The sequence below is a fragment of the Dipteris shenzhenensis genome, chromosome 21, assembly GCF_047967505.1.
Source record: "Dipteris shenzhenensis isolate YYH24624 ecotype China chromosome 21, Dip_SZ_1.0, whole genome shotgun sequence".
In the NCBI taxonomy this organism is placed as follows: Eukaryota; Viridiplantae; Streptophyta; class Polypodiopsida; order Gleicheniales; family Dipteridaceae; genus Dipteris; species Dipteris shenzhenensis.
Window position 1 is genome coordinate 17,696,264 of NC_141616.1, and position 16,947 is coordinate 17,713,210.

The 16,947-nt window shown below is 42.5% G+C and overlaps 1 protein-coding gene across 2 annotated transcripts in view; it reads left to right on the forward strand.

Annotated features, from left to right (window-relative positions):
- Positions 1–16,947, forward strand: part of LOC147888572 (P-loop containing nucleoside triphosphate hydrolases superfamily protein) — a 113,181-nt gene that overhangs the window by 20,988 nt on the left and 75,246 nt on the right. For both annotated transcript variants that reach the window (XM_087393054.1, XM_087393053.1), the window contains exons 3-4: positions 15,957–16,070; positions 16,189–16,332. In XM_087393054.1, the coding sequence (XP_087249180.1) occupies positions 15,957–16,070; positions 16,189–16,332 (258 nt within the window). The remainder of the gene's footprint in view (positions 1–15,956; positions 16,071–16,188; positions 16,333–16,947) is intronic.

The following is a 16,947-nucleotide window of genomic DNA, read 5'->3' on the forward strand; positions in this document are numbered from 1 at the left end:
TGAGGGCGTGAAGAAGGAGAGCGTGGAGAGGTGCATGATGGACTGGAGCAGGGTTGCGATCAGGGTCGAGCAATATTCGGGGGGGTCTGGAGGCTAAGCAAAGCGCCATCCCCTCCAAAATAGAAGGGTGGGCTTTTCGAAAGCAGGGCTTTTCTAAAAGCCTGGCTTACCCACCTTATAGCTTGGCCGGTTTACGTCACTACTCCAGCCTGTGGACTACGCATGCATGAAGCCCCTCCACGCCATCCTGTTCGGAGCCCGTCACGTGGTACGGCTTGCTGCAGACGATCATACGGAACAGCGCCATCACCGTTGAGCTACATCAACCGAAATTCGAGGAGGGGTGTTGTGTCTTTGGCTGATCATCAGTTTGGGATCAGCCTCTCTTTCCCTCAGCTATCATTTCTCTTCCTTCGTTATCTCCTATCCTCGTGACCAGCTTTCACTCCGTTCCAATCTCCTAGCTCCGAGCCCACCTGTTGCTTCTCTTCTCTAGACTGCTCTCTTCATCAAATCCAATTTCAGTTATGGCTGATTCAGTAGACCCCGGGCTCGCTGAGGGTGATCAAGATATGGATTACCACGGAGGTTGGCCTCTACGATGATTTTGATTACGAAGACTGACTTCAGTGACTTCACCATTGCTCTCGATGAAAAGTTTGAGCGGGTTAATGCGAATCAAACGGGGTTGACACAGCAACTCCAAGGGATTCAAACTTCAATCTCGCTTTTGACTAGCATTGTTCAAGCACTCACGCATGTGGATGCTTTGGCTTCAGTGTTGGGTCCTGCCTGTATCAACACAAACATCTGCTGAAAACTTGTTAAAAAATCAGTCAATCAGCTCATCCAAAGAGTGGTTTCAGGCATCATCCCCTTCATAGACACTAAAGCAAGACAAATCTGCAAATAAGCATGCCTCTAAGACACTAGCAATCTGCACATCCAACTTACAATCCTCAAGCAAGAAACACTGATCAACATCCCGCACCTCATGAACTCCAGCTTGACTCCAGCTTGCGCATTTATCAGCATATCCTCGTCACATAAAGGCATATCCAAATGCATACCAAAATTTACTGCTAATTGGATCTTTGACTCATGGACTCACCAATGCAAGCATCAGCCTCACCATCAAACAAGCCATTCAATCCACCATCATAAACATCCTCATACTGAATACATGCATCTGAATATTTGCAACCAAAAATGTCCTCTAGTTCTTGCATATGCCCAAGTATTTGCTATCCTCCTCAGTGTCTATGATATCTTCATCATTCTTCTTTGCATGAGGATGCATATCTAGGGATATCAGGATGCAGAGGACTTCTACATTATGCCTTTGCTAGAGTGTGATGCTTTGCTTGGGATGCCTTGGATGTACAGAGTTGGGGCTGATGTACAGATGAGTACAGATGAGAAACAAGAAGATTTCTTTAACTCATAGAGGCAAAAATTATGTACTTGATGTAAAGTTGAAAGGGGAGTCCTCAGTCCATCCCTGTAGTTTCAGCTTCTTGTATTTCCAATGTAATAAAGCGTCATATTTCAGCGTTTTTGATTTTTGTCAAAGAGGACAGCCAACCAGTTCAGGAAGGCTCTACTCTTTCTACTTTAGATAGAGAAAGGGCTGCTTTTATTTCAGATTTTCAGGATTGTTTCTCAAATGCACTTCGAATTACCTCCCAAAAGGCTAGAGGATCATCAAATTGATATAATTCCATGTTGCTCACCGCCTAATATACCTCCCTATCGTGTCAATAAGGCACAACAGGAAGAGATAATGTCACAAGTGAAGGAACTCTTGGAAAAGGAATTAATACAGCCAAGTAATTCTCCTTACTGTTCCCCTGTGTTGCTTGTGCATTGATTATAGGGCTTTGAATAAAGTCACAATTAAGAATCATTTTCCAATTCCACGCATTGATGATATATTGGATCAGTTGGAAGGTTCCTCGATGTTCAGTCGTATTGCCTTAAAAGTGGATACCATCAGATAAGGATACGGCCTGAAGATGTCTATAAGTCTGCCTTCCGTACTTCATTTGGCTTATATGAGTTCCTTGTGATGCCTTTTGGTTTGACTAATGCACCTGCCGCTTTCAATAGAATGATGGACATAATTTTTAGAGCACACAAAAAGTTTGTGGGCACTTACTTTGATGACATCATTGTGTTCTCTAAAAATGAGCAGGAGCACAGGAAACACCTCACTATTGTGTTTCAAGAGTTGAAAAGACACAAGCTATTAATAAACACCAAGAAAAGTGAGTTCTTTATGCATGAGATTCATTTTCTCGGTCATATAGTGTCAAAGGATGGGGTCAAGATGGATCTTGCAAAAGTTGAGGCCATAAGGAGTTGGCCAATTTTGAAAAATCTGCATGAAGTTTGCATGCTTTACAGAAGAAAGCTGTACCGTTTCGGTGGGGACCAAAAGAAAATGTAGCTTTTGAAGAGCTGAAGCAAAAGTTGTGTTCTGAACCCGTTATTATCTTGCTAGATCTTGCAAAACCCTTTGCTGTAACTTGTGATGCATGTGGGAACAGCATAGGAGGCACTTTGATGCTGGATGGGAGTGGTTGCATATGAGAGTAGAGTTCTCAAAGATGCTGAATTATACTTGCAAACATACGAGAAGAAAATGTTAGCAGTGATACATGCTTTGACCACATGGAAACATTACCTTCTTGGAGCTGATTTTTATGTGCAGACAAATCATCAGTCACTTAATTATTTTCTCACGCAGAGAAAATGATCTGAAAAGCACATGAGATGGGCTAACTTCCTCTCAATGTTTCATTTTCAAATTGTACATGTGCCGGGTAACAAAAATGTCGTGGCTGATGCACTTTTCAGGAAACCACAACTTGAAGTAGTCTCCAAGAAACCTAGTGTTTCAGCAGTGAGCATTGCTCACAACAATGTGTTAGATGTGATGAAAGATCAGTGTGTTAATGATGCTGATTTTTTAACTATTTATGATCAGCTTTCTGATGGTCAAAGGCATGATACACTATATGTTGAAAGAGGGTTTCATTTTGATGCATGGACGACTCTGTGTCACTGATCAGATGCGACAGAAAGTCATAATGAAAATTCATGCTCCTCCATATGCAGGACATAGGGGAATTACAGCAACAATTACAGCAGTGGAGCAATACTTTTATTGGCCATCTTTGAGAAAAGATGTGGAAGAATATGTGAGAACATGCATGGTTTGTCAGAAAGTAAAGTTTGACAGGAAGAAGGCACCTGAGTTGTTACACTTTTTGCCAATTCCGGATAGACCATGGCAAAGCATAGCTATAGATTTTGTGTTTGATCTTCCACATACTCCTACTGGACATGATGGATTGTGGACAATAATTTGCAGGTTTAGCAAACAAGCCCACTTTGTGCCAATAAGAAAGAAAATTACAGCAGATCAAATAGCCAAATTGTTTCTGCAGCATGTCTTCAAGTATCATGGGATGCGTGAATCCATAATCAGTGATAGAGATTTGAGGATGATGACCAGCCTCTTTTGGAGAGGGCTGTTTGAAAATATGGGCACTACCCTGAATTTTTCGTCATCTTTTCACCCTCAGTCTGATGGACAATCGGAGCAGGAAAACTCTACCATCTTGGATATGTTTAAATGCTATGTCTCAGACCACAAAAGCAAATGGGAGCATTATTTGCCTTTGCTAGAATATGCTTAGAATAATACGGTGCACACATCCACAGATAAAGCACCGTTTGAAATAGTGGAAGGTGCCAGGAAGATACCTCCCATTTTGCATACAAAAGAGAAAATCTTCGAAGCTGATCGTTTTGTGGAAAGCCTTGAAGAGGCTTACAAGAAGATCAAATATGCCTTGCAAAGAAGTCAGGACAAGCAGAAAAGAGCAGTAGATAAGCACCGCAGGGAATTGGTATTTATAGAAGGTGATTGGGTTTTGTTACGTTTTCAAAAGGCAAGGCTGAAAAATAAGAAAGGCAAGGAAAGGTTGTACACAAAGCTAAACATGCGTACTTGCCAATGATAGGAGTGACAGGTGTGTTGAGTTCAGGGTTGGCCATGTCACACATGCCGGATGGCCCCATTTCCTCAGGCTTGATGCCAAGCCTTCCTGCCATATCAGGAGTTATGAAATTTGCCTTTGCCCCAGAATCAAAGAAAAACAAACAATTCTGATTTCTGATTTTTCCCCATGCTTTGCACATCTCAGTCTTTTTTGTTTCCTCTTCATCATTTGCATGTGGCAAACTCCCAATCACATCTGGAAGAAGTCCTACGGAAGGTTTAGGCCTTTTGCTCTTCCAATCAGCTTGTTTATCACCATTCTTATCATCATTTGACCTGTCTCTTTTCTTGGATGGGCAATCATACGAGCGGTGTCCCTCTCCTTTGCATATAAAACATTTGTTTTGCTCCATGAGTGACTTTTTCTCTTTTTCAGATAACTTGGTACGGGGCTGTTTATTAGGCTGTCCACGCCTTTGACCAGCTTTGAATTGGGCTTTTCCTCCCTTTTGAAACGGTCGTTTGCCATAATTTTTATTTTCAGATTTGATGTCCTTATCCTGGTGTTTGGCAGCCCGTTTGCTGTCAGAACATTTGTCAAAGTGACAGGATGGCTTGAAATGGATGTGAGCTGAACATCTTCAATTCCTTTTACAGCATACGAAGCATTATTAGCACACGTGACAGTCCCCCCTCGAGGTGCATCTGCTAAATAATGAAACAACTATCTGCAAGATGTGACATGCTTGGAAGCACCACTATCAAAGTACCAGGACTGAGCATCATTAGCTGTAAAGAATGCATCAGCTTGGGAGGGATCAAATGAGCAATGGACAGCCCATGCCCAATCATCCTGAAGAGCATGTGCATGTGAAGCATCTGCTGGCTCATGGGATTCAATAGCATGTGAGGCATTAACTGTCAATCGTGCTTTGTTTTTCTCCGAAGCAATGCGCTTCCTGCATTCTGAAATGTCATGTCCAAGCTTGCGATAATAGTTGCATCTTTTCTTCTTTGACTTATCTGCTGTATTTTTAGATGCATGGGAGGAATTGCAGCTGCTATGCACAGATTTAGGCTTGCCCATAGGCTTGGAAGCCTTGCCTCTTCTTGTCTGCTGTGAAGCAAATGCATGATCAGGAATAATGGCTTGTCTATTAGCTTGACTTTGCTCTTCCTGCAAGAGCAAAGTAACTAGCTGATCAAAAGAATAGTGGTCTGGATTACCCATGGCCACTAATCGAAGGGTTGTAGCAAACCCTTGATATGTATTTGGCAGTCCATTCAGTGTGGTATTGACAAGATGTGAATTTGGCACCACCTCATCAATGTTGGCAAGTTGTTCCATGAGGTCCTTGACCTTTGTCAAGTATGCATCCATAGAGTCCCTTCATTCATACTGACTTCCTGTAATTGCCTTCTCAAATATGCAACACGTGCTTCATTGCGAATCTGATAGAGAGAAGCCAATTTGTCCCAAGCATCCTTTGCTGTCTTACAAGACCGGATGTGTGGAATAATGATTCTCTTGCATGATAAAGCAATACATGAATGCGCATTTGCATCTCTTGCATCCCATCTTGTCTGTTCCTGAGTTAGAAGAGTAGTAGCAGGAGTGCTAGAGGATGAGGCATCAGGAGGAGTACCTCCTGCAGAGGGACCAGCAGTAGAGGCAACCACTGTAGCATTGGCTGGCCTCATATCAACCCCAGAAACAATATTCCACAAATGCTTTGCAACAAGAATATGTTTTATGAGATAAGACCACATCGGATGGTTGGTGCCATCCAACTTATCATCTTCACAAAGAACGCCAAATAGATCTTGATTGTTCCCAGCCATAGCAAATGTGATACCTTGAAAAAGACCTGAAAACCCAAAAGCCTCAAGGCTATCACTGCAAAAAGCTGGTTGTCCAAAAATGACAGCAAATATCTGCAAATTTCCAACCCAAAACAAAGGGCAAATGCAGATCTGACCCAAATGTGATTGTGGCAGGCAATGTTCACTGCAAAAACAGCAAATCTGGCAAAAGCCCCAAATTTAATGAGGGCAAATAGGCCAAAAAGAGGGCAAATGCAGAAAAGCCCCAAATTTTGCTGAAATTTTTGCAAATGTGACCCAATGAATGATACTTTGACTCAATGTCCTGCAAAAGTGACTCAATGTCTTGCAATCTGACCCAATGTACTGCAAACAACAAGAGATTGCAGACCAAATCCCAAAGCCCCAATGTTCTTGCAAGAAATTGCAACTAAAGAAGGTGAAAAGAACTGGAAGCCCCAAAAAATATCAATGTCCTGAATATGACCTTGTACGTGCAACACCTGTACGGAGATCTCGAAAGAAGTACTAGCTGTACGGACAGCTCAAGTACAATGTACATTGACTGTACGGATTAAGTACACCGTACGATGTATGGTGTACGGTTGTACAACCGTACGGAAGAGGTACGGTGTACGTTGTACGGAATAGTATGTGGCTGTACGATGTACTGTATGCAAGTACGGTGGTTGTACAATGCAAGTGCGTGGCTGTACGGATCAGTACGCAAGTACGTGGTTGTACGATGTATGGTAGTGCATGTATGCAATTGGTACGGGACGTAGTACTGAGCAGGTTGTACGGCGGCGCAAGTACTGCAGGATCTGTACGGTGATTGAAGTATATAACTGTACGGAGTCACGGTACGTTTATTGTACGGCGAAGCACAGTATGATACCTTGTACGAACAAGTACGTAGTGCAGGTACGGAGAGCAGTATTGATGTACAGCAACGCATGTACGAAAATGTACAGCGGGTGTACTGATCGCAGGTATGACGGATGTACGGACAGCTAGTATGGAAATGTACGGGCAGTTGGTACGGATTGTACGGGGACAGAAAGTAGATTTGGGCTTTGATAGCACTGTAGGATCGATGAATAGAAAGAGAGAGAGAGCAAGGTACAAAGAGTTGATAGAGTCTGCCGTCACGTCAAAACTAGGATAATGAAAGTAGAGAGTACAAAGTACTTGTATCTAGACCTAGGACTAAGTTTCCTAGGTGTCACATAGGACTAAGTGTCCTATGTGGCGTAAAAGGCACTAACACTACAAGTGCCTATATTTATGCCTACAAGGCACATACCATGGCCTATAGGGCATCACTAGAACCACCAGGAGATGGCCTACACATGAAGCATAAGGTTGGTGTACCACTTAAGTGCATTGCCTTTAAAAAATGTGGCAACCTTCCTCATCTTGGACACTTCTGTAAACAAACCCCCAAGAAATGCAGCATCAAACTGTTGAAGGAATGTGAGGGCTTTGTACCTGTCCTATACTCCATTATATGTCTCAAACTTGACATGAGAACCACCATCCTTAAATTCTTTATATACATTTGATATTGGTTGTCCCAAAGATGGCTGTATTTTTGCAGCATTCCCTTCACTAGGGAGAGCCATGGTTGGCTGAACATTAGGCATGGGAGCATATGCTGTGGCTTGCATGCCTGGCTGCATTCCCACATTGTCATACATGGCTTGCTTTCTATGCCCAGTTGGCGGTGAAATCAACATAGCATCAAAGATAGAATCTGTACCAAAATATTGAGGTTGGTGCCTCAAATATGGCTGAGGTGGTTGAGCCACATTTATGGACTGCACATTATTATTTTGAAGAGTAGAAGTACCCAAACCAAGGCCTTGTGCTGGCTGCTCATACTATTGCACTGGCTGTACTTTTTGTACCTCTTTCTCAAGTGCTCTTTTGGGGGATTCCTCTCTCTTGGAAGTCACTTTCTGAGTCATTTTTGATGGCTATCCCTCATGGGAAACTGATGCATGAGTGTGCGGTCCGCCATGAGAAGCTGATGTATGTGTGTACTCACTCTTTCCGTGCTTGTGTTTTCTTGATTTCTTCTTCTTCTTCGCATTTGTTTGCACAATCTCAGCCAAATTTTGAGTTAGTTGAGTCAAAACAGTCACTACATTCAACATAATAGCATCATCTGACTCACTGCTAGAACTAGTATCACCGTTGAGCTCAGTTGTAGCTTCATGTGTGGCCTGCTCAAAAGGCATTTGTTGTGCTCCCTGCAGTTGTACACTAGCTGGATCATTAAGGCTTTCCTGCCTTCTCCTTTGAGGAATTGTGGAGCTCTTTTGCTCATGGGTACTCACCATGTTTATGGTTGTAATATTCAGCTGTCAAAAAGTGCAGCAAAGATATCCTTTCACTAAACTACCGAGGCCCACCTCTTGAGAAAGAGTGTGGGGTATCCCGGCAATGGAACCAATGAAACCGGCCTCTATTCACTCAAAGGGCAGTGAAACTAAACCTTTAATCACTTCAGCACTCATTTACAGCTCACAAAGCATATATCACAACCATTAACCATTGCATGATCACCATTTGGCATTTACCCATTCGTTCACAAACAAAACCACTGAAAAAGGGATGGAGGCTACAATGCCCCTGCTCAACAAACATAGATAAGTGCACCCGATTGGCTCCAAACACCGTGGCGCCCCTTTCGGTATTTCTTTATATTTCACAGTGAAATGATTACAAGTTGCATCTGGGAGACCTTCCGTGCAATTGAGCACACAATCCCAATTCACTGAGCCTTCGCAAGGCTTTCAAGCATAGAACACCATCACATAAGTGCACTTAACCTATAGGCTCAATCCAAAGTCATTCTCTGTTGTGAGTGCAATTCCATTGGTTGTCCAGATGCAATCACATTGCACCCCAGCTGCACTCTCTTTGAGTGGTTTCCAGATGGCATTTACAAAGCTTTTCAAAGCTCCAAAATAAAATCAGCAAAGTACCCAACCAAAGAATGACTCATGTAGCACTGCCTGGGCACCTGTGAACCTAGAAAGAGGCGGCACACGAGGCCAACCAATAGCTTATGGAAAAAAGAAATTGCAGCAGCAAAATCACAACTCACCAAGCCCTGAAAACTCGAACCAAGTCCTCAATCGCCAAGAGGACATAGTAGCCAATGCCCCATTGCATTCTCAGCCAAAGAGGAGTGCAAAGGCATGAAGAAAGGGCATTTACAAGAGCCGACCAGCAAGAATTCCACTGAAAAATGCGAAAAGAAGCACTTCTGTCGCAAAGAAGTGGGAGTTCTTGGGCATAAAAGAAGCATGCTTCAGAGAGGAATGCATTGAGAAGGTTTTGGAGAAGTTTCATTGCCGGAAAGTCCTCCAAAACTGAGAAAAACCAGTCAACCAGTGCGTGGGACCACTCGAAATTCAACAGAAAGCTGTAGCTTTGCAAGAGGAGAGGCCCAGGAGGCTGTAGAAGCAAAAAGGTCCAGAAAAAGCCACTTTTGCAAATTCAACCAGCAAAAGAAGTGCTCAACTCTGCCCAAACGCACGGAGGGAAAAGCATATCACTGCGAAGGGGAGGCAAAGGGGAAGCCATCAGGTCAAACGGAAGTCGAGGAATCCAAACGGGTGAGGAGTTACGAAGAAAAACGGAATTCAGCTGAAGGAGGCTGAAAAACCAGTCTAAAATCTCAACAAAGGGAGAAGATGAGAGAGAAAACCACACATGTGAAGCTTAGAAGGCCCAGGAAGGTCCAGGAATGGCAAAGGAGCATGTAGAAGGCACTAGAGCCACCTGGAACTCTAGGGGCCACTGAAGGTACATGGCCCTCTAGGGGGCCCATTAAAAATGCCACATCATCATTTTCCAACAACCACTCTTTTAATTCCTTGGAATGCCTTTGGGCCTAGGGATTAATTACGCTTATGTGCTAGGCACCATGCCGCGTTTAATTACACATTATTAAGCCCACGCTTAGACTTTTAAAACCAAAGTTGTCACAGTCTTGTAGTACATTAAAGTACTTAGAATTTCACGCTCCCGTGACATCTTGAGTACAGTTTGTTTTGCAATTAGAAGAATGTTTAGGAGTTCAAAATCTTATTTGAATGGAAAGGGAAGATTTTGAAGAAAGTTGCTTTAAAACTAGAAGTCCCTTTGGTTAATTGCTCAAAGCAAAGTAACCATCTTTCTAAAGAAGATTAATCTCTTCTTCGAAAATTCCATAGGAATTTTGTCATTTCTTATATGGACAAATGTTCTAATAACTTTGTTTTTTTTTGCAAAAAGTTTTACTTAGAATGTCTTTCGAGAGAAGTGAACTCGTCTGCCAAAACTTACGCCCCTGCCTTAGTTTCTCAAAAGGATTGATCTCAAAACATCACAGTTTTTGCAAGTCTTCTGGGTTTGTTTGCAATCCAAGTATACCCTTTCTTTGTGCTACTTGGAAGTTTCACAAAACTCCAAAAAAAGCCAAGATTTATTGCAGCTACTTGTGAGACTACTTTGACGGATGTCTCTAAATGGCTAAGCTCCTGCTTCAAAGCCATGTTACCTAGTGTCCATGAAATTTGGAGGGACTTATTAAAAGAGGCAGTTGTCCCCTCGCACTCAAGCTGGATTTTAAATGACTCTGTAGGAGTGATTCCTATTGTGAAAATTTTTAATTCCTCTCGAAGCATTCAGGAAAAAGGGTCTCCTATTCTCCTTCAAACCTATGATTTTACCACGCTTTACACAAAGATCGAGCTGGAAGACCTGAAGTTTAGAATAAAAAAGCTAGTGGCTGAAGTTTTCAAGCTGAGATTTGACAAAGATAGATGCAGTGCCAAAAGTTGAGAAAACAGCCTTATGCTTTGACTTTTTGTGGCTAAAAAATAAAGATCATGACATAGGTTCTGAAAAGAAAAGATACACAAAGGTAGAAAGTGTGGAAGATGCTTGCTCTTGGATAGATTTTCTTTTAGATAATCTTTAGATCACAATAGGTGATTCTTTGTTTCAACAAATTATAGGAATCCCCATGGGCACTAATTGTGCCGTCTTTTTAGCAAACTTTTATCTTTTCACTTATGAATTTGAGTTTTTTTTTTTTTCAAAGAAAGGATACAAGACAACAGCCCTGAAGGTGCTGAGTATGAAAAAACCGGAAAAGGCTGAAAGAAAAACCGGCCTGTTCCAGAGAAGCCCAGCTCACTGCCTAGGGGATCTCTGGAATTGGGGCTAACAGCCAAGGGGAGGGGACTATACAGCTAGCAAATCCCTCACGGAGTGAAGATGTAGAAAACACCTGCAGGCCAAGCCTTGCAGAAACGAGCACGCCTCTCAATAGTCGCCCTGGAGCCTGGAGTCCCACGCTCCTAGGTGGACCGTAGAGTGTAAATGGTATCCTACCAGATGGCAACCAAGGTAGCCGAGGGTGGAACCGGGTGCTCTCCCATCACAAGACTGCACCGAGCCACCCAAATGTTCCAAGCCGTGATGCTGGCTACCACCTCCCAAACACTGTCCTCCCTAGGAGGAGGAGGAGCTAGGGTGTCAGGGGGGATTGCCTCGAGGAGTGCAATCCTTTGAATGCTCTGACCCTATATCCGGTAGGTTGGGGAGATCTCATCAATCTGAAACACGTGTCCTCCCTCTGTCAACCAAGCCACCATCCTCCAGGTGTAGTCTCTATGTAGACTCTGCATTTGTGTCATGATCCTGATGGCTCTCATCTAGATCCTCGCTGCGCTACGACAGCTCCATAGGTAGTGCGGGATAGTCTCCAGGACACCATCTGAGCAGCAGTGGCACTGCCCCTCCACTCGCATCTGCTCCAACCATGGGCCGATGGGCAAGCCTTTGTGGGCTGCTAGTCAGAAGAAGTATGAAATCTTCCTCGGTTTCAAGCTGGACCACAACCGCGTCCAAAACCTGGAGCGAACATCCCGGGGCACTCTCTGGGTCACCCAGTGTCTCTCCCTCGAGGGAGTCCACCTCGACGAGTCCATCTGAAGTCTCGTGCCAATCCGTGTGGTAGAGGAAAAGAAAGGCACCTCATTTATCGTTATGAAATTGAGTTTATGCAACGTCTGATTTCTATCAATACTTGCCCTATCATTTTACATAAGCTTAGCCAAGTTAGGTGTTTTATAGATGATTTATTTGTACTAGATGCTCCTAACTTTCAAGACTTTATGTACAAAGACGCTAGTGCTTTTGGAGAAGGAATCTATCCTTGCGACTCTTGTGAACTGAACTGCACTTCAAGAGGGGATTCTTGTGTTTTCTTAGATCTTAGACTTTCTCAATCTACCATAGGATTAGAGGTTGATATATACAATAAACGTGAACAACCTGAATATAGTGGTTTACACATTATAAAATTGCCTTACATTGACTCAAACATTTCTGATTTGGCAAAATATGGACAACTAAGGAGTCTTTTATCACTCAATGTAGTAATTTGATCACTTTACTATTACACAAGAGGTATAATCCAAGGAAAATAATGAAAAAAGTACGCACATCTAAGATATGAAGTCTTTTATCTATGGTGTATCGGTAGGTATGTTGAGAATGATTGAACATAAGCTGAAAACAAAAAGCGGGGAGCTGAATAGCCTGTTTTTCTTTTAGTTTCAATGGAGAGTTTGTTTGAGTATGCTTGTGCTTTCTAAGTTAGAAATGTATTTTTGCCTCTTTGTAGGAAACGATACATAAGTGTAAAGGGCCATTTAGTTTTTTGGTTTTAAATAAGAGTGAGAGTGAGAGAGAGAGAGAGAGCGATTTTCCAGTTTTTTGGAAGATTTTGTTTCTTGACTTGCTTGTTTATTTTTGCTTAGTCACCTGCTTCCTTTCTTCTTTATTTCTTGTTTTCTTTCTCTTTTGTTTATTTGACGTATTTTAGTAAGCACTGGGTTTGCCCAAGAGACTCCGCGGGTCTTTGTGCTCATGCTTGGGCATTGATGACAACATAAGTGTTGCTTTGCTTGCTAAGTATGTCTTCCTTTTGTTTTTCATAAAAGTTTTTGTTTACCTCTTTTTTCTTCTCTTTCATTTTCTCTTTTATTTTCTGTGTAGATTCTTTATCTTTAGAACAACAAAAAATCTAAATTTATATGATTGGACTTATTCTAGTCTTACAAAGGTATATATATATATATATATATATATATATATATATATATATATATAGGAACCTTTTAAATAATTCAAGTGATTATTATTAGTGTAGTATAAGTTCAAGAGATTTAGTTAGGTTGTCACATGTTGTCTTACTCAGCCTCAGGTGAGAGAGTTAGTAAGAGTAAGTAAATGTAATCTCTCTCTATGGTTCCACCGATGGTTCCACCCCGAGGATGTACATATGACATGATCCGGCAGCACCGCAGGATGATCTTACACAGAGGCCGTACCCGTCGCTTTATTTCTAGACGACGGAGGATGATGGCAGATTTTCGGAGGAGATTGCTCCATGGAGACTTGGCACCGCCAGCAGCCCATTTGACACTTGCCCAGATCTTCACACTCATGGCAGGAGGCATGGTTGATGGCCATGACTTCCATCATTTCTTTGGATCACAGACCCCTTAGGGAAGACGATGTTCCTCATATTTCATATTTTACATTTTGTATCTAGGCATTTTTCGTACTCTATTTCATTTCATTTTGTATCTAGGATTTTTGTAGCCATTTTTGGCATCTTAGCGGTATTACGATGAGGCCACCTAGTTGGCGCATCGTTGATGATGTATTTTCCTTTCGGATGATTTTGTGTCCCATAGGCCATGTATGGCCTTCCGTGGACCTTTAATAAAATTTCTTTCTTTCTTTCTATAATATCCTATATCCTATGGATGGATTTTATGGTTTTCAATGAATACTACCTCAACATCTAGTTCATGTTGACAAGTATATCATTGAATAGATGTTGAAAGATTACATCTCTTATTTTGTTCTTTCTACCTTGATTTACTAAAATCTATTTTAAAAGGGAAGAATGCTATGCCCCTAATAGGACTAACTAGGGCTTAAGCATGATTGAGAAAGAAAGAAAGGTTTATTAACGTCTACGGAAGGCCAAAATAGCCTATGGAACAAAAGAACATCATGAGAGGTACATCCCTTGTGGGCCACATCTAAGAAGCTACTAATGAATCTAGGAAACGAGAGAAAACTCCATATGTGAGGAGTTGTTTCCACCATATCACATGTTATGTGTGGACATGAGTAGCTTGAGCTCCTCATGTGCGTGAGGAGTCTCATTGGGAGTCTTGGTATCTTTGGTTTACATCCGATATTGTTGCCGGTGTCCTTGATGGTACTTGTGGGTGAAGTGAGGTGGTCTGACATTGAGATGTAGCAATGATGGTGCTGCGGATGGAGCAAGTACTCGCGAGTTATATAATCTTGTACTAACCTAGCGTGTCTATAGCTGAAGGTCACAATCTGGTGGCTCTAGAGAGATCTACACTCTGGATTGGATCTAGGATTTATTGGCAGTCTAACCCGGAGTGGTCGTAGCAAAGGTTAGGACTAGGGTAACCCAGTATCATTTTTGGTTAAGGATTAGGGCATAGACTGGATTGACTTGACTGTTGAGACTAGAGCCAGCATGCTGGTCTAATGACTACAAGCCAAGGGCTGAGTCTATGGGGCGTCCTAGAAATGAGTGTTTTAGGAATGTGGACTTGTTGGCCTGGGAGTAGCATCTTGGTGGAAGGGGCTTGTGGTATAAGACGCATGACATGACCCTCAAGTGGACTAGCTACCATGGTAATCTAGGCCTCAGGTTCGGGTGTGGTTCTGAAATAATAAACCTATGGCTTGGAACTGACTAGCTCGCTCTTAGGGTTTGGTTTCTTTGCATTGCCTAGCTTAACTATGGTTTGATTAGCTAGATGAGGCGGTTCTTTTGACTTCATACAAGGAAGGCTGAAGTGTTTGCAACATATCCTCTCCATTGAAGCTTGGAGAGTCTTGTGAAGGAGGGGTTGTTGCCAAGCTCCTCAAAGGTCTCAAAACCAATGGTGCATTAATAGATCATCAAAGCCAAGGGTCTCTGCAGAGCGCTCTGCAGCCAGCTGGTTCTGTGGGGGTGTGTGTTGTGAGGATGCAGTAGCAGTCTCAGACACAATGTAAAGGACCAGCAGGGGGACTAGCTGAGAAAAAGGGTGGAAGGGTTTGGGAATGAAGTATGCGGCACACAAAAAGTCAAGGGAGAAAAAGCTGAGAGTAGTAGAGAGGCGAAGGAGGCCGATAGGGAGTATCCCCCAAAAGGCTATTGTGATGAGAATTGTAAACACTTGATGTAAACTTCTCCAAATGAAAGGCAAGGGCTTCTTTTACCGAGCAAATTGGGGTAGATTTACCTTCTTTTGAGCAATGAGTGAAGTTGTCCCCCATCATAGGCACCTGGGCAGAATACACTGGCACATCACATGGGTTTCCCAATCAGCTATCTATCCATGATTCCTAGGCTTAGTTTGGCCTCTACATTCTATGCAAAAAGGCATTAAAAAAGGGCCAAATGGAAACCTTACACATGGGTGGAAGATTGGCCTGACTATTTAATGAGATGATTTACTCTAGTTTCCTTATATGGACAACAAATTTCACATCTTGAGGCAGTCTCAAGTCCGCTGTATGTCAAGGTAGGCTTGAAATGGTTTCTATGCATCCAGAACATGGTCTCAGCCTTGAAATGGTTTCTACGCATCTAGAACATGATTTTCTGAGCTCTCTTCAACAGTGTAGATCTTGAAAATACTTTTATAAATTCTTGCAATACGTGTTGGTGACCACCTTGTATTAATTAAACGTGGTGTCATTTGGAGGCCCATGATTCCCACCTGTTTCACAGCTTGTTAGCGCACACATTTGCAGATCTGTTCTGTGTAGTTGGAAGAACATAAGTGGGTACCTTTTTTGCATAAGTTAGTTCTGTTCTAGATGTTGTGTTTGGATGCCATCCTCCAGTACGTTTGGTTGGGACGGTTTGTTTGGTTCCATAGGGTATTAATGGACTTGTGTCTTGGGAGCATAAAGACATTTGATTGAAGTCTGTTCCGGAGCTGAATAATTTTTGAGGCATCAGGATTTTGGATAATGTAAATCTCAAAGCTTTTGTAATTGGCAGACAGGGTCTGGAAAAACACTTTGCTATTTATTTGCCATCTTTGCAAAGGTGGTCCCAACAAGGGCAGCTGTTCAAGCCATTGTGATAGTTCCCACAAGAGAATTGGGTATGCAGGTGGGCAAGGGCACAAGCTGATAATTGTTGTTTTATTAGTTGTATGTTTTATGTTGTATACGTTGGTCCTATTGCTATGCTGATAAAATCATGTTTCGTCTTATATGTTTGTTTACAGGTTGTGAGGGCAGCTCGAAGGTTAGGTAAGACAGCAGAGGTATGGGGAGGAGACAAGACCCAGTCTGGCATGAAAATGGGAACTGTGAATATAATGGCCTTACTTGATGGTGGGTCACTCAACAGGCAGAAGAGCTGGCTTAAGGTATGCACAGTTGCAAATGGATTATGGCAAGTTTCATTTAAGGGAAGCTGTCAAATTGCTCTCAAATGCTTTAATAAAAGCCAAGGAAGAAGCAACTAAGGATCCATAATGAATGGTATAAAATGATGCAGAGGAAGCACGGCAGCAGCAGCACCTATGGAAAAGCCAGAATGGGAAAAGTCTATACGCTTTCATAAGGAAGAACAAGAGGATTTTCCTCGAGAAAATAGGTCGGGAAAATTGAGAAGCCCAAGAGAAAGCTAGAACATGCTTAAAAATGTGTCCATGCAAGGAAACTCAGAAAGTGGGAAGCACAATGGAATGACATGGTAATGTTCATTAAAGTCTCTATGAGAGAAGGGATATAGAAACAAGGAGAAACTGACATTTCTGTCAAATTCCTGAAATGGCGAGGGGAAAAGAAGTTCATTTCCCCCCCGAAATAACAACTTAGGCGGTATTTTGGGAAAATAGAAGATCAGCTATCCACCACTAAGGTACTGTGACAGGATCAGCTTGCAGACTGGTTCACAGTTCCTGTCTCATTGCCTATGGTGACCCAGGAGCAGCCTCAAGAAGTCAGTTGGGGGACTACACAGCTAGGGGAGTCCTTGA